General features: G+C 42.4%; 2 protein-coding genes across 3 annotated transcripts in view; one reads left to right on the plus strand and one right to left on the minus strand.

Annotated features, from left to right (window-relative positions):
• Nucleotides 1-262: 262 nt before the first annotated feature.
• On the plus strand, nt 263-23,633 carry PDIA6 (protein disulfide isomerase family A member 6). Its single transcript, XM_059942210.1, has 13 exons — nt 263-411; nt 5,845-5,986; nt 9,051-9,108; nt 9,558-9,684; nt 12,761-12,867; nt 14,594-14,724; nt 15,123-15,237; nt 15,768-15,908; nt 16,688-16,772; nt 16,895-16,967; nt 18,112-18,270; nt 21,934-22,030; nt 22,646-23,633. The coding sequence occupies exons 1-13, from the start codon at nt 393-395 to the stop codon at nt 22,712-22,714; spliced, it is 1,323 nt and encodes a 440-aa protein (XP_059798193.1). The 5' UTR covers nt 263-392; the 3' UTR covers nt 22,715-23,633.
• The window catches only part of ATP6V1C2 (ATPase H+ transporting V1 subunit C2), a 51,985-nt gene continuing 51,650 nt past the window's right edge, over nt 23,576-23,910 (minus strand). For both annotated transcript variants that reach the window (XM_059942212.1, XM_059942211.1), the window contains one exon: nt 23,576-23,850. In XM_059942212.1, coding sequence (XP_059798195.1) covers nt 23,761-23,850 — 90 coding nt within the window. In that variant the 3' untranslated portion in view covers nt 23,576-23,760. The remainder of the gene's footprint in view (nt 23,851-23,910) is intronic.

Raw genomic sequence — 23,910 nt, forward strand, 5'->3', positions numbered from 1 at the left:
AGGTAAACCAAGTACTGTACTCCTGGAGAGAAAAGGACGGAAAGCCCAGGAGCGACCGTAGGTACGTGAGGAACACGCCGGACGGAGGGGCTGGCCTGCCCCGCCCCCAGCTAGTCCCTCCTTCCGTCGCTCTCCCCGCCCCCTCAAAACCCAAACCGGTAACCTCTACCCGGCTGCCTCCCATTGGCTATGCAAATGAGAGAAGTCTGTCGGGACCAATAAGCCGCGGCCACGGCTTGGGAACGTCTTCCGGCCCGCCCCTGCCTCACCGCCCCGCGTTTGACTAGCGGGCCGAGGACTGGCCGTGGGGCGGCGGGTGTGCGGTACGGCGAAGGGGAGGCGGCGGCTGGACTACGCGGTGGCTGGACTACGCGGTGGCGCCGGCCCTCGGCATGGCTCGCCTGGTGCTTGGTAGGCGCAGGCCTCTTCGTCCGGGGGGGTGGAGGGGCAGCCTGGGAGACCGGGAACCCCCATGGCGGGCCGCGGACGGGGGAGGGAGCGGGTGCATGGCCTTGGCCGGGCCCGCGCTGGCGCGGAGGATCGCTGGCCCGGCCCACGCGGAGGACGCAGTAGGGGGAGCCCCTGGGGCGGTGGGGGACCTCCGGGGACTGGGGCTGGTCTTGGCCGGAGCCCCCTGCGCGGGCCCTCGGGCAGAAGTGCGGGACGCGTGGGGAGGTGAGGGCGCCCTTGGCGGGGGCGACCTCCTCCCACCCGGGAGGAGCGTGTGCGCGAGCGCGGCCGGAGGCGGGAGCCCCGAGTCCGGGCTCGAAACCAGGGCGCCTGGGACAGCTCCGAGCCTGGGGCCGAGTGGCCGGTGCCGGGCTCCGGTGAAGGGGCGGCGTGGAGCGGGCCGGCTGTGAGCGAAGGCCGGGAGCTGCCTTTGAGCCCTGAGACCGGCTATGGCTGATCCCTGGCCGAGGTTGGGTACTGGGGGGCCACCTAGAAGGGGGACCTTGTTCTGGGCCTCGAGTGTGTACGGGAGAGTCACGGGCTCCTCACACCGAAAGTTGTCCTCACCACCTGTTTTATGGAGTTCCCACTTATAAAAAACCTGAAATATCAAAACCCGGTCCTGAAATAAATCAGGATAGTTTCCTTAAAAGGCAACAGTACCTTCCTAAAGCGGGTCTTATGATGCAAGAGCACTTTAAATGCGATTGCACTTTTAACAACTAAATTGAACCCAGACTTTCTGGACTTAGGTAAATGTCAGTTTTAGAGACTGCAGTAGTGAGGTTGAGGATCCCGTTCCTTCCTGGGCTCCCCTTGGTCCCAGCCAAGGTGCTCCGACAGTGGATACCTGAACACTGTGGATCCAGATAGCGGGGTTTGAATCCCACCCCTCCGTCCCCCGCATCTGCTAGCTGTGTGACTGGGAGCTAGTTACTTAACCACTCTGGGCTAGTACTCCATAGGGTTGTTCTCAGGATTAAGGAGTTTATATATGTCTAAAGAGAGTAAACAAGGTAGACATATTTGCCGTATTACCGTACAGAGAATAGATGAGGGGAAAAGAACTTAGTTTCTGTTTAGTTGCCTGCAAGTGAATTCAGACAAGGCTGTGAAAGAGTGTATGATTCTTACAGTTAATTCATTATTATAATAAATGTAGTCAGCCTTTTGGGGCGCCCTCTCGGTTTCTAGATGAGTGCTTGGGGACCATGTACTCTTGCTAGCAGGTGTGGGACAGAGATGTTAGTGATGTGGATTTATAACATCCTTAACTACCTCGGAGGAATCATGGGAGGCCACAGATGGCAAAATCATCTGCTCACATAGATTCTAGACCCTTGGATGTTCCAGTTTCCCGTCGGTGCTCGTTATCAGCGAGTGGAATGGCCATGTGAATTTTAGAAACAGAACAGCATTGGTCAGCCTTGACCTACTTTATCATCTTAAGTGGGCTGAGGGGTTTTGTAGGGGTAGTTACTGACTACTTTTCTGCTGTTGGAATTTGTACATCTTCTAATGCTTTTCTGAGTAGCATGTTTGATTTCCTTCTAACCCTACTAGGTCTTAACTGCCTTTTAAGGAACTTAGGTCTTGAACCTTTACCAAGACATTTCCACTGACAGCCATTTATAAGGAGGGAATGCTCCTGTGAGAACCAGGCCACTTTATAGACAAGAAAAGTCCAGCCCCATTACTAGGGGAGAAGAAAAAGCTCAAGTTCATGTTATACTGAGTGTCATTAGGCATGACCATCTTCGTACAGAAAGGAGGCACATTCCTGAGGTAAACAGTCCTGGTTCATCCTTTGATGACTCCGGCCTGCTTGACACAGCATGAGGAGGAGAGTGCATTCTTTATTGCTGGCCCTGATTGGCATGAGGAGGGAAAGAAGGTAATTCTCCTGCCACAGGCCATAGAATGCCCCTCCTGGGGTTATACTCCTGTAGGCTCCAGTCCTTTGGTTAAAATTTGGGGTTGCATAGCAAGGTACTCTTTCTAATTATGTGGCCTTAGGCAAGTTACCTTTTCTGGTCTCCATGTCCTGTGCTAAAAACAGGCATGATGATACACACCACATAGAGTAAATGAGCTAATGGTACATAGTGTTGTATAAGTGTTGTTCTTAGTGAAGATGTCAGTTTTTGGAGGGTAGTTGGACAGATACATATATCAAAATGTTAGCCATACCCCATTCCCCTGGTAAGCTTTTCTCCTAAAGAAATAATCATATTTATTTGAGGAGGGAAGAAGTATTAGAATTTTTAGCATTGGCCTGTTAATAGAAAAAAATGGGAACCATCAGATTATGTCAGTAGTGGATTAGGAACATGATACAGCCATTAAAAATGAATACATGGGGGGTAATGGGTAATCCATAATTACTTATGTAGAAAATGTAACTTATTTTGAGTGAAAAAAGGTTACAGAAGGGAATGTATGTAGTAAGATCACATTTATATAAATTTTTAGGCCTCTGTATAGTGTAGAGATATGTTAAGAGTACCCACCAAAATATTAGTAGTTCATTCTGGTGGGACTGTTGATAGTTTTTCTTTTTTTGCTTTTCTCGTTTTTGAAACTTTCACAAGGAGCTCAGTATATTGAAAAACTAATAATTCATACGGATTTTTTTTTTAAAGAAGATAAACGTCTTTAAACGTAGTAGATCTCCATAGAGGATTTTCTAAGACCAGTCTTACTCTCAAGCTTACTCAGAATTAGGACTGTCTCTGCTTAGGTTCTTAATTTACTTGCTTTATTAAATATGTCAAACTCTGTAATCTTTCCTGCAGCAGTGAAGAGATTAAGCAGCGCCATCCAGTAGAAATGTAATGCCAGATTTGTATGTAATTTTAAATTTTCCAGTAGCCACATTTAAAAAGACAAAAAGAAGTAGGTGAGATTAATTTTAACATATATTTATTTATCCAGTATATCTAAAATATCATCTCAAGAGGAAATCAATATCAGAAATATTAATGAGATAATTTACTTTTTTCCCCTACCAAGGCTTTGCGATTCGGTGTGCTTTTTACACCTACAGCGCACCTCAGTTTGGGGTAGCCATGTGTGGCCAGCGGCTGCCATGTTGCACAGCAGTTATCAAGGGAGCCTCACTTCGTTTGGCTTGACCTCCATCCACACTCACCCTTTCCCACCTCTTGAAATGGAAGAGGAGGTCATTCAGTTGCGAGCTACCCCCCCCCCGTCACTGACTCTGGGTTCCCTCCCCGCCTCCTAATTCAGGCGTTTTGTTACGTTATTCCCTGTACTTTAGCCTCTCCCACTCCACATATTTCTTCACTATGTGCTCAGCTCACTCCCATCTTTAAAAAGAAAGCTTCGTTCTGTCCCCCATTTGCTTACTGTCTCCTGCTCTTTCTAAGAAACTTGTTTAAAGAGTTATTGTATGGTTTTCACCGGCTTGTCCCTTCCTGCTCTCTCCAGCCTTGTGCAGCCTGACTGCTGCTTGCTTTCACTCCTGTACCTCAACTGCCCGGGACCCCGGTGACCTCTCTGTCATTACATCCAGTGGACAGTTTGCAGTCGTTCCTGCTTTACCTCCCAGTAGCCTTTGTTACTGTCGCTCATTCCGTCTTTCCCCTGGTTTATGTGAAACCACTCTCCTGATAATTCTCCATCCACTGTCCACATTGCAGCCAGAATACTCTTTGTAGAAAGCAAATCTGATCATACCCCCTGCATGATAACCCTTTAGTGGCTTCACATCACCCTTAGTAAGGTCCACAGTTAAGTTCCTGCAATACTAGTCATGTCTATCATTCAAATGCAGTGTTCTCGAACAGTGTAATTGTTATTCATGCCCGTGGCATACTGAACATTTTTATCTTGAACACTAAAAAGACAACATGGTTTAATGGGTAGAGCTTGGAAGTAGAAGTCAGGGAGCTGCTCTACCAGTTATATGTGTGACCACAGATGGGCCACTTGCTCTCTATCTGCCCTTGTTTCCTTAATTACAAAATAGGGATGATTCCCACATTCTCGTTAGTAGTGCTGTGAAAAATCAAGTGGATCCAATGCATTTGAAAGTGATTTAAAAATTCAAAGTGCCTTGTAAGTATAAGGTGGAGGATTTAGCAGTAGGACAATTAACACCAGTACACACTTATTCCAGAAGAAGTTTACCATTGGGTTGTTCAAAAAGTTCCATTTGAAATCTTCCAAATTCTCTTTACAAAGTAAGCATGTGAAACTGTGACTAAGATGGCATATACACACATGCTTTCCTAGAAGACAGGTGAGTCTCTTATAATTCTTTGCATCAGGAGATTACAAGAAGGAAATTATATGGTCATCTTCATAGATGCTGAAAAGAAAGTAATAGAAATTTCTTTAATATCATTAAGTTTATCTGTTTCAACCCAAAAGCTAGCAAATGGGAAAATATACCTATTAAAGTAAAAAGCGTTCTGTTGTTTAGCATTATTCTGGAGATATTAGACAATGCAGTTAGAAAATAAATTATATATTTTATAAAATTTCGTATATAACATATATAATTTATGTTGTGTGTCTGTGTATACATACACAGACAATTTAAAGGAGGTAAAATTCTGATATTACCAATTCAGAAAACTTGGGTTTTTAAAATATTAGTTCAGAACTTGTTTTTCTATGTAATTGTTATAATCTGCATTTAAGTTCCCAGAGTAGCAACAAAAACACTCTTGGTCCACAGTGTGGCTAAACTATGCTATTAATAATACAGACTCTCTATCCTTCCTTTATAACATTTTTCACATGAACATTCTTTCGGAGCTCATCCTGCAACACTGTGAGTGCCTGATGATGTGCCATGGATAGTGTTAGTAGAAAGAAAAATATTTAAAAAACAATCATTGCCCTTAAGAGAGTCACAGTCTAGTAGGGGAGGCAAATAATTATTTTTCCCATCAATAAGCTTTAATAAAGATAGCGTGCTAATACTGCAACTGAATGACACAAGAAATACCATGTGGATTATCCAAGGTCGCAGAGCTAGATGTAACTTCCCCATTTTCCAGTGCCCTTGCCCATAAAACAGTGATAATAGTACTGCCTCATAGAGTGTGGTTGTACAGAATGAAGGTGTTAGTATAGGAAAAGCACTAAGAAGAGTATTTAAATCTGGTCCCAAGGCAGCTCAAGAGATGAGGGTGTGGGCTGTCTGTTCCCTGTTCAGCAGCGCACCAGTGGGGGTAAAATTCCAGGGGCTCCAGCAGCAGCCAGGCTGGGGGTGGGAGCTGGGGAGAAGGGGGTTAGGAGAGAGCTGACCCAGGCTGTCCTCTGTGAAGGGCCTTGCTCACTTGAAAAGGACTTTGGTGGCACAGGTTTCCTGTCAGAGCCTGAACCCTGATGTTGATGGTGTGCTTTTTGTTGTTACTCCAGGTCTGATGGGCTGTACCCTCTTTATAGCAGTTAACGGTCTGTATTCGTCTAGTGATGATGTAATCGAATTAACTCCATCAAACTTCAACCGAGAAGTTATTCAGAGTGATAGTTTGTGGCTTGTAGAATTCTATGCTCCATGGTAAGTATTATAAAATAGTTGTCAGTTATTTATGGTACTTTATAAAATTAAGAAAAATACTACATAAAAATGTAATTTTATTCAGCCATCTCGTTTACCTAGTTTACTGATTGTTTAAAAGAAGTAGAGGACACATCCATGTAATACTAATAAGAAGAGATTTCATAATGGCAAAATATAAATAAAAGAGGTAGAGAAGAGGGAAACTGTGGATTGAGTCTGTTAAAGGGTGCAGAGATTGAGCCAGTGACAAAAAAAATGGTGGAAGTAGCTAATAGTTGCAAGAAAGAAGGAAGGAAAAAACCCGTATGATTTTAGGAAGATACATCTTTATGATGAGGTAAGTGGGGTGAAGATGGAAGGGAAATTGATTTTATGCAGAGAGAATATCGGGCAAAGGAAAGGGAACAACCAGTGGTTGACTCCATTTTGTTTCTTGAAGAGGGTTGCTTCCAAAAATATGTAATTAGGAAATTTGGTTTGATTTAAAAGCTCTTCTCTTGCCTTACATCTATTTCTGGGGGGGAAAAAAACAAACTTGTAATTACCATTGAAATTAATAGTGCCCAGTTTCATACAGCTGACCCTTGAGCAGCACAGGTGTGAACTGCGCAAGTCCACTTACATGTGGATTTTTTTTTTTTTTCCAACAAATTTGTACTACAGTGTTACACAGTCCGCTGTTGGTTGAATCCATGGATACAGAGGGCTGACTGTAAAGTTACATGCGGATTTTCCACTGCAGAGGGTCAGCACTTCTAACCCCCATGTTATTCAAGGGTCATCTGTGCAGTCAAAATACAGTATTGTTTATGTGGTTAAAACCTTCAATGAAAACAAAACAAAAAACCAACAAATACACATGTATAAAATAAAGGCTATAGGATCACAAAGGAAACCTAAAATATTGGAATAACATTATTAAAATATCAAAATAAATCTTGATATGATTTTGTAGTACTCGTTTACTGGAACGTAAATACCAACATCTAACAGCTAGCTACCATAATTCTGAACAGTGATGAACATAAATGATGTTTCAGGATACCTGCAACAACTATAGTGGTGATAAGAAAATAGCTGTGATTTTTATTTGTGACAGAGTCACAAGTACTAACCAACTATGATATGTTGTTAATGTTTATAACTGAAGGAAATCCTAAATTTCAATTACAGGTTAATGAAAATAGAGGATTTTTTTTTTCCCCATCAAAGTTCACAGAGCCCCTCAATTTTTATCCACCAGTCCTTTGGGGATTCATAGACCCCAGGTGAAGAACCCTTGAGTTACAGGGTGTGCTGCTATATTTATATTTGTGGCATTTTGATCTGTCTTTACATTGCTTCACATTGGAATTGAAGGGGGTATATACTCTGACAATCTCTGATTTGAGTCCTTATTTCATTAGAATAAATTGAAATTAAAGAGGCACAAAGTCCTGTAAAGTTTTGACTCCTGGACTTCTAAGTAGCTCACCTAAATAGCCAAACATACTGTATATGTAGTAAGTAGGATCAGCATTTCAGGACGTTTTGCTGAAAGATCCTGACTTTTAAAATATTGGATTGGACTTCCCTGGTGGCCCAGTGGTTAAGAATCCACTTGCCAACGCAGGTGACACGGGTTCGATCCCTGGTCCGGGAAGATCCCACATGCTGCAGAGCAACTAAGCCCGTGCGCCACAACTACTGAAGCCTGCACGCCTGGAGCCTGTGCTCCACAGCAAGAGAGGCCACGGCGGTGAGAAGCCCATGCACCACAACGAAGAGCAGCCCCCTTTTGCCGCAACTGGAGAAAGCCCGTGCACAGCAATGAAGACCAATGCAGCCAAAAATAAATAAATAAAATAAAATAAAATACTGGATTAAGCTTAAGGCCCTATGAAAGGTGATGTTACATAGTGATTAAGAATGTGGGATCTGGAGCCAGGAAGACCTGTCAGGCAGCTTTGTCACTGGGCGGTATTGGGAGGGTTTGTTAACTTCTCAGGCTCTGTTTCATCATCTGTAAAATGAAAATGACAAAGCCTGCTTGCAGGGTGGTTGTGCTGATTAAATGAAATCCTGTACGAAGAGAGCTCATCGTGGTGCAGGCACGTGGCATTGGCTCATTAGGTCCTTAGAGACCTAATTAGAAGAAAATTTACTTTGTTTAAAAAGGGAAAAAGTCACCTATATAGATAAACTAGCTATGCTGTCTTCATACAATGGGTATTATACAATGATGAAAATAATACAGCTACCTATAACCTTGATGACTGATATAAACATAACAGATTTCTGTATATATAATGTTTAAAAGCAGTTTTCTGTGTGTGTTATATTTCACGATAATTCTTTTCAAGTACTGGTACCTAAAAGATTAAGATTATTTTTCCTTGTGTTCACGTGTCTCTGTCTCTGTCACTCATTCGTGTTCTTTTTTCACCACCTTGCGGTATCAAGTGCTTTTCACTTCTTAGCCATACTAAATTGGGACTGCATGTGCATTTTTACCTCTATAAGCTGCTTGTGGGAGCCAAAGAACATGGAGATTTAGGCACTGGAGATCTGGACTCTAAAACAGTTGCCTCATCTATAAAATGAAAAGTTTGGACTAGATCAGGGACTATCAAACCTTAATAGATTTAAGAATCACTAGTAGAACTTATTAAAATACAGGTTCCTGAACCCCTTCTCTAGGAACTCTGGTTTCTTGGGGCCCAAGAACCTGCACTTTGCTAAGCCGTACAACTGGGACCACACGTGAGGCACATTTGACCAGATAAACACTGAAGTTTCCACTCAGGGAGAGAGTTATGAATGATAGTGTTTGTTTAAACTCTTTAAATACAGTTTAACTCAGCAGTAATTTGAAAGCTTTTTTTTTCTGACATGAAAGAGGATCATAGTAAAATCAGGACAGTGAGTTCCTTCAGGTCACCGATCATGGTTTTTTAGTGCTGTTCTGCCTGCAGGTCCCCACCCTCAGTGCATGTCACTCAGTAGACTGTTGGTGAATGTTTCTTGAATTGGGAATCAAAGACTTAACCGTTGCCTTCTTTGTGTTTTCATCCCCTGAAAGGTGTGGCCACTGCCAAAGGTTAACACCAGAATGGAAGAAAGTAGCAACTGCATTAAAAGTGAGTTTCTGAGATGTCCACATTCACCTGTGTATGTTAAAATAAGTTTAATTAAGCAAATGGGCTTAACGTACAATAGGAAGTTAATTTGCATATTGAAGCCCAATACTCTTGTTCTGGTGCCAAAATTATGTAGGGAGCAAAGGGATACTGTACATTCTAATTTTTATCTTGTCTACTTTTGTTAATTCTGTTTCCCAGTTAAATGGCATAAGTATGCTTAGTCGTGCTAATTCTGGGAGCTGCACAGTTTCCTCACAGGCTGACTTGCATGTTGCCCAGCTTTCCATTTAGGAATGGTTTCCCAGGCTAAAGTTCTCATTGATTGTTGGCAAATAGAACCTGGCCCTTTATTATCTTGTCTCTGAGTCTACATCCTCAGATGATGGGTTCTTGTGGAATCTGCCCTGGTTGAAAGAAAAATAGATATTTCTTTTATGTTTCCACAGGATGTTGTAAAAGTTGGTGCAGTTGATGCAGATAAACATCAGTCCCTGGGAGGTCAATATGGTGTGCAGGGATTTCCTACCATTAAGATTTTTGGATCTAATAAAAACCAACCAGAAGATTATCAGGGTAAGGACTTTTCCTAATTACTTCATTCCATTGGTTGGAATTTTAGTTTGAGCAGGTAGGTAGAAAATAGAGAACCTGGGATTCTATAACCTGTTGGCCCTGCTACCTGCAAGTTTCTCACCCTCTTCGTGCCTGAATTTCCTTATCTGTCAAATGGTGTAGAGTAATTCCTACCTCTTCTGGGTTGCTCTAAAGATTAAATATGTGTCAAACAGGTGAAAGTTTTTTTATTATTGTTTGTACTAGGTTAGGCCCACACGGGCTTAGCAATGGTAGAGTAATGATGTTTTGTGCTTCCCTTTTTTTCATTACAGTTTTTTAAAAATACTAGTTACTGGATATTTTATAGTTACTTAATATTTAATAAGTTTCTGTAATTACTTAATATTTGAAAAGATCTGCAAGTGTTTTCTTGCTCTGATTGCTCGTCCCTTCACTGTGGGGCAGGTCTAGCATATCAGCGTGGAAAAAGAAGAGTCCTGTAATTTGAAAGTCAGTTTAAACTATTGCTATTACTGTGGAGTATTTTGCCCATGAATCTTTACGCCTTGTAAACATGTATAGCATCTGAATATTAAAGCTATTATTTAGTCTTTTAAACTATTGATAATAAAGAAGTACCACAGCTTCTCCATTTTATAGATAGTGGTAAATTGTATCTGCTGTGAGTCACTGAGGCAAGTGGGGAGAGGATTTTGGCTCAGACTCCCTGGTCTTTCACAGAATTGCCTGTTACTTAAGATGTCACAAACAGAGCATCATATTTAAGACAGCCAGAATTGCTAAGTTGAGCCATATCCAGGGTCCAATAAAAGTATTGGGCGTAATGTATTTAAAGTTTAAATTATGGCTCATTTGATCTTTTTTTAAAAAAGATTTTGTTACAAGGGGCATATAAGTGACTAAACTTAGAGTCTAAAATCTTAGGTTTTGCTTTATGTGAGAAGAACAAGTTTTCAGGGTTGGAGGGGGAGGAGAATCAGCATCACGATAAAAACAAAGTGACTATTGTCTTATCTGTACTTGGTGTCCTGCATTGCATCCAGCGGATTGAGAAAACATTCTCAGAAAAGGGAATGTGAAGGGAGCAGAGAAACTATAGAGTGAGCTTTGAAGACAACCTGGCCTGGGTTTAACTGCTGGCTAAACAGAATACCTAATCTCTCTGGATCTGCTTCTTGGTTGTAAAATGAGGATGTGAAAACCTATTTTAGGCTACTGGAAGTTTCACTGAAATAGTACATGTAAAGCATGTAACTTGGTAAATGTCGGTGTAGTTGGTACCTCACCAAGATGGGGGTCAAAATACTTGGAGATGAGGCCTTAGACACATCATTTCTCCTAGACTCCCCAGCTCTAAAGTTCCATAAAATGATCAGTTTCATCTTTCTGACTAACCACCTGCTTTTCTGCTTTGGAATATAATTTGTTCATTTTGCTAACTTGTAAAAATGGAATGTTTAGAGCAGGGGTTAGCATTTGGCCTGCTGCTTGTTTTTGTAAATGAAGTTTTTCAAAACACAGTCACACTTGTTCATTCATATGGTCTATGCCTACTTTCACACTAAAACAGCAGAATTGAGTAGCTGCAGCAGTGTGGCCTGCTGAGATGACAATAATTACTGCTTGGTCTTTTGCAGGAACAGTTTGCTCACCCTTGGTCTAGAGTGAGAAAACCCTCTCTGTCTTTTTCCCTAGTGTATTTCTTTTTTTTTTTTTAATTTTTTTTATTTTCACTTTTTAAAAAAAATTTATTTAATTTATTTATTTGGCTGCGTTGGGTCTTCGTTGCGGTGCACAGGCTTCTCATTGCGGTGGCTTCTCTTGTTACGGAGCCCGGGCTCTAGGCGCACGGGCTTCAGTAGTTGTGGCACGTGGGCTCAGTAGTTGTGGCTCGTGGGCTCTAGAGCGCAGGCTCAGTAGTTGTGGCGCACGGGCTTAGTTGCTCCATGGCATGTGGGATCTTCCTGGACCAGAGATCAAACCCGTGTCCCCTGCATTGGCAAGTGGATTCTTAACCACTGTGCCACCAGGGAAGTCCCCCTAGTGTTTTTCTTGATTTGCTATATTTCCAGGTGGAGATTGGTGGTGGAAGGGGCACTGGTTCGGAAAGTGGAGGTGTCTGCAGTAGATAAGGAGCAGGAGGCTGTTTTTATGTTGAGGTCTTGCCTTTCTGTCTTAGGAAGTGGCATACTTGGCAATCTCAGCCAGGATGTAGTACAGGATGATCTGAACCCACTCCGAATGCCTCTGTTCTGTATTTTCTTTCTAACGTCAAGTCTGAAGCGTTCTCAGAACTTTCTATCTCTTCATGGGCAGTTTGATTAGAAAACTCTATTTTTAAGAAAGGAGAAGAAAGAAGAAACTTTCTAAAAAGATTTTGTTAGTTTTGACTTTAAACTCTGAAGATAGTCTCAAGGCATATATTATCCATATTCTTCTGAGTCAGTTAATAGTCCCCTGACTTCTTCTTGAGCACATAGTTTTTGGTAAACTTCCAAAGGCTATTGTCACTATCTTTAATACGGGGCTTGTTACTTCCTATATTAGGAGTAAGTTCAGCCACAGAACCTAAAAGCCCAAAATAAGTGTTTTAAGCAAGGTAGAAAACAGTGGATTGCTTTCTAGTTTCTTAGCTTCGAACCCCTCGTATCCTACTTATTATCTCATAGAAATAGTTTTTCCATTTGCCTCATTTGGTGCTTTGTGTTTAGAAATTTCCCCTGCTCTCTTAACTAGATAACCTTCTTTTTCATCTGTGTACATGTTATACATTCAGTAAACGTTTGTGAACTGTTCTCAATAGTAGATGGTATTTATGGGTGAACAGAATGTCCTCGTTCACACTAATAACCTGACACTGAAGAAGAGGAATTAGTTTTCCCCGCGTAAAGTGTAGCAGGAAATACATTCTGGAAGAAACTGGCTCTGTCTTAAAGATACACGTGGTGTTAGGTCTGTTTGAACATCAGATGAAGCTGGCAGGTATGTAAAGGTTCAAGTCTTCAGGTAGCATCAGATGTAGGCTCCCAGCCCGCCCACCCCCGCTCACCTGATGGCCCGTGTCTTCCCGTAGGTGGCAGAACTGGTGAAGCCATCGTAGACGCTGCTCTCAGTGCTCTGCGCCAGCTCGTAAAGGACCGCCTTGGGGGCAGGAGTGGTGGATATAGTTCTGGAAAACAAGTAAGGCTGTGTATAATGTCAGTTTTTAATGTGGCATGATTTTGAAGCCTGACTGTAAACTCTGCGTAGAAGATAATTATTTCTTAAAATGTTTTAAATTGGTGGACTTCCAGTTAAAAAATCATAGGAGGTTGAGTCAAGCGACTCCAAAAGGGAGTCAGACACCCAGCCTACTGGTGTGGCCCTTCAGAATCACGGTCCCCTTAGCCAGTCCTAGGGCATCCGCCACAGCCGCAGGCCAGGAACCACGCCCCGAGATGGCTTCCTTGGCCCAGGGCCGAGGTACAAGAGTTTGGCCTACAGTGGGAGAAAGAGCCCTAGGCCGTGGGAGTTGGAATCTGGCTTCCGTGGCGTTTGTAGTTCCAAAGTGGAGAGAGGGAGACCAGGTCTCCTCCAGGTCAACTTTGGGCAAACGTGGATGAAATTTGGATGACCTCTTGGCCCGTGTCTGTGGCAATCAGGCTGAAATCCCTGGGCATCTTTACATAAGTGGATAGGGAAGAAGATTCCTGTTCTCTGGATTGGTATTATAGATTCCCGTGTATGAAGTGTGATGTTTAACCATGATGTAGTTCTGTTCTTGCGAAAAGGCATTGAACTCTTCCTGGTAACGCACAGGCACACCTCGTTGTATTGCACTTCTCAGATCATTGCATTGTTTACAAAGTGAAGGTTTGTGGCAACCTTGCGTTGAGCAAGCCTCTTGGTGCCATTTTTCCAACAGCATTTGCTCACTGTGTCACATTTTGGTGATTCTTGCAATATTTCAAAGTTTTTCATTATATTTATGGTGATCTTGATCGGTGATCTTTTGATGTTATTATTACAAAAAGATTATGACTTGCTAAAGGCTCAGATAAGGGTTAGCATTTTTCAGCACTGAAGTATTTTTTAATTATTGTATGGTCATTGTCTTTTAGATATAATGCTATTGCACACTTTAATAGACTACAGTATAGTGTAAACATAACCTTTATGTGCACCAGGAAACCAAAACATTCATGTGAGTTGCTTTATTGCGATGCTCACTTTTATTGCAATGGTCTGGAACCGAACCCGCAGTATCTCCAAGGTCTGCCTGCATATGTAAACACAGCCCTTCACTCTTTTAGGAGACCAGTAAGACTAGCTTCTTTATACAGACTCAGAGCTTACCAGAGATTTCATGATTTTGCCTTTTATTTCAAACTTAGACATTTAATGAGCACAGTTGTCTTTCCTACCCTCATGGCTTTTGGCCCAGGCAACAGAAAGCATTATATCGATTCTGACTGCTTTGTAGGTTTAGTACTGAAGAAAATTCTTTGAAAAGATAAAAGGATTAAATGTTATTTTTAGCTTTCTTAAATGGTAGGGACTTTATGAAGAGGTACTAACTGGATATCCTGGGATGAACCAGCACTGTTCTGAATTAGAATAGTGTTATTAAGGTGATTCTTTGAGCCATGTTGAGGTTTCTCTTAATGAAGATAGCAGGGGTGGAGTTCAGATACATGTTACATGTTACACTGAGTGTACTGGTAATTGTTTGAAAGTAAATACTATTTGCCAAGTAAAAAGAATAATATTAAGGAATGTCCCCAATCTGAGTAAAATAGTTTTCAGTTGAAAGAAGAACTCAAAACTTTAAGTTGTAGAAATGATTATTGTTATACATATATTTAGAATAGGATTAGTGTTCTTTTTGGCCAAATTGTAACTTAAGATTTAATGTCACAAATGACAGGGTAGAAGTGACAGTTCAAGTAAGAAGGACGTGATTGAGCTGACAGACGACACCTTTGATAAGAGTGTTCTTGACAGTGAAGATGTTTGGATGGTTGAGTTTTATGCTCCTTGGTGTGGACACTGCAAAAAGTAAGTGCTTTTGTACCAGGTACTTGTTTAAGTCAGGTGCTTTTAGTCTGTCCATGTGGCTCACTTTGAAAGAGCTGAACCAGGTCATAGGTAACCTCCAGGATCTTCTCCCCAAAAGCTCCGGCTCTGAATGAATGTTAAACATCGGCATTAGGGCCGAGTGTTTCCTCTGTCATATTTTCAGTGATTAACAGGGAGCTGGCATCCAGATTTGGGGGGGCGTGGTGGACAAAGGACCAGGAGATGAATGTGAAGGGGGCATCATGCCTTTCGTAAAGCTACACACAGAGTGTTTCCCAAGTGTGATTTAACCAGATTGGGCAGAAATGCACACACCAGTTAAAGGATTTGTGCTTACAGTTAAAATACACTTTTAAAGTGCCGGTATTTTTCTACAGTCTAGAGCCAGAATGGGCTGCGGCAGCTACAGAGGTAAAAGAGCAAACGAAAGGAAAAGTGAAACTCGCAGCTGTGGACGCCACCGTTAACCAGGTTCTAGCCAGCCGATACGAGGTGCGTGTGCTTACCAGGCTGATGTCTTTGTGAGACGCCCTGTGTTTTCACCTGCTACACCGTCTAGTACTGCTGGGCTCTCTAGGAGGGGGAGGGAGGAGGCTAGCCGTTTTGTAATGACGAAATTAAATCATTTCACTGTTGTAACAAGTAAATCTGGCACTCAAGACTGTTGGGGGTTTTTTAGTTTTGTTTGTTTTGTTTTCAGTATCGCACTACCTGTGTGTTTAATGTGAGCCCGAGCTTTCGCAAGTTATTCGTACAGCTTTTGAAGTTGGTTCATTTGTTCTAGAGCACATAGTCTGTGTTAAGTATATACTCAGGGTTTGAATAAGATTCGGCTAAGCCTGGCAGTGAGTCTGTTAAAACCCCTTGATTAACAGACCTCTGTGTGCTGTCCCTTACACGTCGATGCAGGCTAGGGAATATTTTTGTTACATTAAATTACCTATAAGGTAGTTTTAGAAACCATAAAGATCTTATTTCTTATGCAATGGTAATTTGATTTGTACTGTGATATTTTTTAATAGATTAGGGGATTTCCTACAATCAAGATATTTCAGAAAGGCGAGTCTCCTGTGGATTATGACGGGGGGCGGACGAGATCCGACATCGTTTCCCGGGCCCTTGATTTGTTTTCTGATAACGCCCCGCCTCCTCAGCTCCTTGAGGTAATTACACCTCTTCAGTCACTTGTATGTAGTAAGGGAAGCTTTTCTGCCTGATGATAGAGGACACTAAAGCGGTAATAGCTTGCTGTCTTTTCAAATAAGCTCTTTCTCTTGTCTTTTAAAATGCACTCTTTAGAGTGTTTTTGTACTTTCAGATGGGGAAAACTTGTCTGAAAATGGCTGCCTTTCATAAGTTTTAGTACCAAAATAATCGCAGTGTGAGCAAAAGTGTACCGTAGCGTCTTAAAAATAGAACGAATCCATTCTTTCATTTATCGTTCTCAAAACAATAGTTAACATTTATTGAGCACCTGACCATGTGACAAGCACTGTTCTGGTACTTTTATGTGGATTTTTCTCATTTAATTCTCATATGAACATTTAGAGGTAGATACTGTTTTTAATCTCCATTTTAAATATGGGGACACAGGCACAGAGACCCTCAAATTCATGTAAATATATAATACGTATAAATGTGTCTTTTTTATCTGTCTAAACGACTAAATGTCGTAGCCAGGCTATGCCCAGGCGTTCTGACCGTGTGTATATACAAATGCCTCACCACCGCCGCGGATAGATGGCTGAGGGATAAAAGCGGAAATCTTCACAGAACGTTCTCGTGGTGTTTCTGTAACGCACACAGAAGTGTTATTTGGGAAGAGCCTCATCTGGCTCTTGAAGTGCTTTGCTCTGAACGAGAGTGCCGGTGCTCGTGCAGGCTTACCTCTGGGTTTTGTGTCACGTGGCCTCCCAACCCCCTTGTCTTCTGGGCCCCGCAGATCCTCAACGAGGACATTGCCAAGAAGACGTGCGAGGAGCACCAGCTCTGTGTCGTGGCCGTGCTACCCCATATCCTTGACACAGGTGAGGCGCGCCGCTTCCCACGCGCTGTTCTCTGTTCCTTGCTCTGCGAACACTTAATTCACAGATGGATTTCACCCATTCCTTTATTTTTACCTTAAAATTTTTTTGTCCGTTTACATCAGGAGCTGCAGGCAGAAATTCTTATTTGGAAGTTCTTCTGAAGTTGGCAGACAAATACAAAAAGAAAATCTGGGGGTAAGTTATCAAACTGTCTCAGTGTCGTCGGGTGGGAGGGTGTAGAGCTGCTTGGAAGCGGCTCCCTCTGTGTTTTCTGTAGGCTCCGTTCCTGTGCTCACTTGGGCATGTTTTTTTATTTAGGATATAAAAACACTGACCACCTAGGAGGAAGTGAAGTCATGCAGGACTCTTATTTATAACACACTTATGTGTACCCCAGCACACTTTTTCTTAGAGGAATCGTGTCCTGATGGTAGTTGGGTTCTAGGCTAGCAGGCAAAACGCCATTAGTGACAGAGCTCCATTCTAGCACAGCCTTGAAGGCTAGGTAAAGAAAGCAGAAGCAGAGGTGTGTTTCTTTACCCTCTTCTGAGTGAGGGCCGGACGCAGGCAAATGTTTAAAACAAAGCTTGTCTCTATTTCCATTGTTATTAATAATCTTTTTGCTCCATGCCGTCCGTATGCGCTGCTGTCCCAGGTACCACGTGTCCCTGCTGTCCCTCTCGCAGTGGCCTCACACCGCCTGCGTTAGTCCAGCAGATGTTTACTGTGTGCCTGCAGAAGGCCGCGTGCCCACGCTCTGTATTCTCTTCCCTTGTACGAGTGGAGGGAAGAGGTTTTTTGGTTTGTTTTTTGAGGGTTTTCTCCCTTTTTTTTTTTTTTTTGGCCTCGCTGCGGGCCATGCGGGGTCTTACCCCGACCAGGGATCGGACAGCGCAGGAAGTCCCAAGGGAAGAGATGTGGTTGAGCATTTTTATATGTATTAAATAATGGCATATCCTTAACTTTTAAAAAGAAGTTGTTACACTGCTAAAGAATGTGCTTAATAACCCAAACGATGTTGGTAGGATTTCAGGTGACAGAGAAAATTCATCAGGTTTGTTGGACGGTATTTTGGGGACTGAGGGAAAAAACAGTCCTAGAGATAGACCAGTCCCCAGGGGGACTTCTGGGGTTAGGGTCTAGGGAACATAGGAGAGGAACTGTAGTTACTTCAGAGCGCATCTAGAACACATTATTTTAAAAACTAATCTTTCATTTTTCATTTATTTTTTCACCTATTCCATTCAAAAGATGTGTAATCTTTTGTTCTTTAATTGTTAGTCAGGTTCTGACTAACTCAGAAGGGATCTTTGCCCTAGAAACCAATCTGCTTTTCTAGGTGGCTGTGGACAGAAGCCGGAGCCCAGTCTGAACTTGAGAATGCGCTGGGGATCGGAGGGTTTGGGTACCCCGCCATGGCAGCTATTAACGCACGCAAGATGAAATTTGCTCTTCTGAAGGGATCGTTCAGTGAGCAAGGCATTAATGAGTTTCTCAGGTAATTTCTTGCTTCTTTGAGTTGTTTTTGTTTTATCTGTTTGTTTGGTTCTATTGTGGTAATTGGTTCCAAACTAGATTTATATAGACTAGGCAATAAATGGAGTAGTTTTGTATTTCACATTTCGGAGAATTAACGTTTATAAATTAGAGCTTTGGAGTCATCTTCCTGTGCCACGGAAGTCTTCTACTTAGTGAGTGATACTAGCACATTCCTCCTCTCGGGCCACCTTGCCATTCTGTGCACTTGGCATTGGGCTTGTCCTCATTCTCATAAAGGTCTCATATGGGCTGCAAGCAGTCCCGTCTCACCCACTCCCACCCTAGGATGCTTTTTGTACCCCTGACTTCAGGGGATAGAGTTTCCACCCCTGGGCATTGGATTTAGAATGTAGTTATTTGAAAAAGTGCGCTTACTGAAGTGACTCCAAAACGTGCAAACAATATGATACGTTCTCAAACTCAAAACCCAATTTACAAAGCTCGCTAAGCTGCCCTGCTGTTCAACTCATCCTAAAACTGACTTAGTCATCATTTAGGCAAATACAAAATGTTAACCCGTACTTTTTCTTAGATTTGTGGTAATTTGATTAATGCCTCTTCCCCATTAACTGTGAGTTCCACAAAGGTTGAATCTTTTACACAAAACTTTACCCCTAGTCACCACTGTAGAGCCTGGCTGGTAATAAGCTCTTGTAAATATTTATGAATGAACGCTTGACTTCTTGTCTCTGGAACAGTTTCAGTTAGGAAAGGCATCCCTACCCTCAGGGACATTAGCAGGAAGACTACTCATCAAGTGTGCTTCATCCTTTTTCAACAGCTAATTCCAATCTAGAAAACCTTAGGAGGAGTGTAGGAGAGTAGTAAGTAACCTTGAGATTAAGCCTCTGGACTCACGTCAAGTACAGAGGAGGTAACTGCTTCCAGGAACAATAGCATGTTGTAAACTTGAGACAGTGACTTGTGCTTGAGATCATACAGGTCACTGGTTCTCAAACTTTGTGTCTTGGAGTTAACAGAAAACCTCAGATTACCAGTGGAGAAAAGTCTGCGGTAATGAATAGGAAGGAAACAAAACGTGGCAGTACGCTTGTTTCTAGCCACATGTGAGTCTTCTTTTCTAAGAAGACGGAACTTGTACGGAGCGTGTCACTGGTGAGGAGACTCCTTCCAGCTGGCCGGGGTGGGGCCTGGCGGAGAGCTGGCGGGTGCACCTGCTTGGTGGCGAGAGGCACCAGCGTGCGTACTTGAAAAACCACACACCTGCCACGTTCTGCGTGGCTGTTGGAAAACCAAGGACAAACACCATCAGTGCGTATACGCAGGTTGTCAGACAACCCATAGAAGTTAATGGTAACAGTGAAGCTAAACTAACAATTTATAAATGTAGGGGCGGCAATTGAACACTATGGTCAACCCGAGGTGACATTAGTGGTTTCTGCATCTTTCCGTAAGAATGTCATGTTATGGGAGCTCCCTGGTGGCCTAGTGGTTAAGATTCCGGGCTTTCACTGCCATGGCCTGGGTTCAGTCCCTGGTCGGGGAACTGAGATCCTGCAAGCTGCACGGTGTGGCCAAAAAAAAAAAAAAAAAAAAAAGTCATGTTATGTTCTGTTGGAGTAGCAGCCAGAAAAGGTAAGTATATAATTGTGCATTATGCCCCCAGAAGTGAAAAAGGGCTTGAGTCATATATTGGCTTGGCCAGAAAGTTCATTCACGTTTTTCCGTAAGATGTCAAGCGAACTTTCTGGCCAACCCAGTATATGCGTTTGTGGCCGTTGAGTTTGAAGGCGGTGGCCATGCTTCTCCAGGCTTTCTTAGTTAGAAGAGAGGTCTGTTAGCATTTAGCCTAAAAGGAAGATGGAGCCAGAGGGCAAGTGTGTAATTGAGCAATTAAAAAACCTTTTTTGTTTTTTTTAAATGATGATTGAACTCTCTGCCCTCAAGGTTTTGTTCCTTTTTGAAGGTTTGACATCTTTCCTCTAGTCTGTTTGCTTCTGCCGCTGACATTATTAAGTAGGAAGCTAGAGGCTGATGTACGGAGATGATGAATAACCTGATTAAGGACACAAAACTAGTAAGAAGTAGAACCGCTGACTTTTTATTACATACATCGGTTTGTATTTCCCACATAAACCAGAGCCTGGATTGTCCTGTGCCTTTCCCTAGTAAATTGAGCCATTCTGGCGGAGGTAGTAGCCTGTGTGTGACACAGGTCTGACTTATTGTGCTGAGTACCTCTATTCTACCCATACAGCACAGTTCATGGAATGGTGGTGAAGTGGGTTTTTACATATTTATAATCCTGTTCTTTGAATGTCACTGGTATGTGTACATCAAGGTTGCTCAACGTGGGCACTCGGAACATTCTGGGCCAGGTAGTTGTTTGTCCTGTGCCTTATAGGATGTTTAGTAGCATCCCTGGCCTCTACCCCCGGATGCCAGCAGCGTACACACACAGACACACACACACACACACACTCACACACACACACAGACACACACACACACTCAGTGATTTTTGAGTTGGGACAATCAAAAAGGTCTTCAGACATTGCCAAATGTCCCCTGGGGGCAAAAATTGCCCTCAATTTCAGAACCACTGATACACATTGTAAAACATGCGAAGTAGCCAAAAGCAACAGATAAAATTACCCAGTTTTCCCACCATGCAAAGTAACTATTGTCAGACACATACAGGAAACTTGATATCCTGTTTTTCTTTTACCCATATTTTTTTTTTAATCAAAGTATAATTAATTGACAAATGTGTTAGTTTCAAATGTACAGCAGAGTGATTCAGTTATGCATATACTTATCTATATATGTATTCTTTTTCTAATTCTTTTTTCCGTCATAGGTTATTACAAGATATTGCATATAGTTTCCTGTGCTATACAGTAGGACCTTGTTGTTTATCTATTTTATATATAGTGGTGTGTAAATGTTAATCCCAAACTCCTAATTCTAAGCACCCTTCACCGAGGATATTTGGAGGCTCCTTTTATAAAGAAGCCTTGCTCACAGTCTGGTGATCGCCTCTACGTCCTTCCAGGGAAATGTTTATCAATACCTGCCAAAGTCAAAACCTAACACACAGTTTCATGGTACAACTCTTCTGTCTGAAAGCTTGACATGTGTGAAAATTGCCACCATCAGCTAGAGATCATTGAGGGGGCCTGTGGTGTCTGTGGGCTGGTTCTAAGTGCCTCTGCTTCCTGTTAGAAATCTGAGAAAAGGATTTCAGTTTTAAGGTACCATCTTTCAAAAAGCCTTTCTAAAGTTAGTGTGGAATTTTGTTAATCAAGTGTTAGTGTTGGTCTAGACCATGTTCTGGGTCAACTTTGATCGTTTTTACATACTTAAGTTGTATTTTAGCAAGATATGTTTGCTATTTTTTTTTAAATTTTTGGTAGTACCTGGCTTTCCCTACTGCTAAGGCCTTAGTCAGGAATGTCATTATATTGTTACCTGGTTACATTGTGTCCCTGATTGAAAAGATAATACTGTTCATGAAGTGCTTTTCCGGGAGAGAGAGGTGAGAAATGCCTCTATGCAAACATAGCAGGCAGTAGGGAAATCGTTATTTTTGAAAAGTTGTTTCTTCATCCGCATCAGCAGTCCATCGTTAACACCCGTGCTCTGCTCATTTTCCCCAAAGGGAGCTGTCTTTCGGGCGTGGATCTACAGCACCCGTAGGGGGTGGGGCTTTCCCTGCCATCAGCACCAGAGAGCCCTGGGACGGCAAGGACGGCGAGGTGAGTCCCGGGACCGAGCTGTGTGTGGACAGGACTCGCTGTCGGGGCTTTGGTCCAGCCCCTTACTTTCCCGATCCCTGTGCATCTTTGCTGCTTGTAAACAAGACCTTTCCATCAGACCTAAGCCTTGACGTGAGCATAAACCTGAAGAATCAACCTCATGGGCCTTTTGGGGTGCTCTTTGTCTCAAGACCCTTCATCCCATCCTCCCTGTTACAAAGTGCTACATGGCATAGGATATTCGTGACAGAGACAACCGAGATGAATTTCAGTGAGGTTGCTTTCCTGACTATTACCTGTAAAGTGAACATTTAACCTAGAATTCATTAACTTTGAGAGAAGTACAAAATTATAGCTTTGAAATTAGCATTTATTCCGGTACACTTCTGCCCACCCCCCTCAAAAGGACCAGTTAAACAGCTGTTAGTTTTCTATCTATATAATAATAATAATAGGCAAAGTTAAAAGCAGGAGCTGGACTGGGGAGAAACTTGTGACCAGAGCACCTCTGGAAATTTAGTGCTCTGTAAGATGAAATGTCAGACTTTCAGGGTCGCCCTGTCTGTGGTTCTGCATAGACCCTGCAGGGCCTGATGGTGGTTTTCTGTTTTACAGCTTCCCGTGGAAGACGACATTGACCTGAGTGACGTGGAGCTCGATGACCTGGAGAAAGATGAGTTATGAGAGGCGCCGCACAGACTCCGGTTTTCTTTTCTTGGGAGCGGATTTTCCGGCAGTGAAGGAACATTCTTTCCAATCAGATGAATCTACCAGTGGCCTTTTTAACCAAGAAGTAACACTGATTGGTCATTTGAAAACACTGCAGCAGTGAACTTTTGCGTCTCAAGAAAACAATGAAAAATTCTGTGAATTGTCGTAGTCGGTGAATTGGGTTGTATTCTGTCAGATAATACTTTGAAGAAAACTGATGGGCTGTTGAAGCATCTTTCCCTCCCTCTGACTGCTGCTTGAATGTTCTTGGAGGCTGTTTCTTACATACAAGTTTTTTAATGTGATCCTTTCATTTGAATATTAATGGCTTTTTTCCATGAAAGAATAAAACTATTTTGGACAATGCCAATAAATGTATGAAATTAGTGTCCACATCGTAAATTCAGTAAGTTAGTCTTATGAAGGGATGACCTTGATGTCTCTCCTCCCTATAAACCTGTGGTTCACATGACACCATCTGGATGCCTGCCACCACAGATTTTACACGCGTCCTGCAAGGCTGAGTTTCAAGTGTAAGTGTGAAACGTAAAGCGAGCTTATATAGAAGGATGGAAAACTGGCTTGTCAAGTGAGAACTGCATTCCACGCCCACTATTTTGTCTTTGGGCCATCACCAGCGACTACTAGGGTATACAGCTGGTTATACAGTTAGCCCAAGGTTTTGAATACGCTATTATTAAACCCTCACAAAATGTCCATTAAGATGTGAAATAAGCGGCAGGTGAGCAATTTATAGGAAGTCCCCATTTATGTAAAACATTCAGAAAAGTGAAGTTTTGAATTATGTTAGAATGTAAATGAAGAGACAATTCAAAGGATTGAGAACATTTCTTTATTGTAACTTAAAAAAAATAAATACAACTGTAACTAATTTTTGTGAGCAATTTCTCTAAAAATTTAAATTCTGTAGGATACTTGAACTCTTCTCTGGCTAAAGGAAAGAAGCGTCTGTGGTAATTTGCACAAATATGCAAGTTTAGCGGTGCCGGCTCATGTTTCTAGTCAAGAAGACCAAGGTCGATGTGGAAATAGACATAAGGAAAGTAGTCTTGGTTGCTGAGTTGCAATCCAGGGATCTCCACGGATGCCTACAAAAGACATGGTCATGTTCTAAGTGCATAAACTCGTTTCTTGTTTTACTTTTCTGT

Source organism: Balaenoptera ricei, chromosome 13, assembly GCF_028023285.1.
Source record: "Balaenoptera ricei isolate mBalRic1 chromosome 13, mBalRic1.hap2, whole genome shotgun sequence".
NCBI lineage: Eukaryota > Metazoa > Chordata > Mammalia > Artiodactyla > Balaenopteridae > Balaenoptera > Balaenoptera ricei.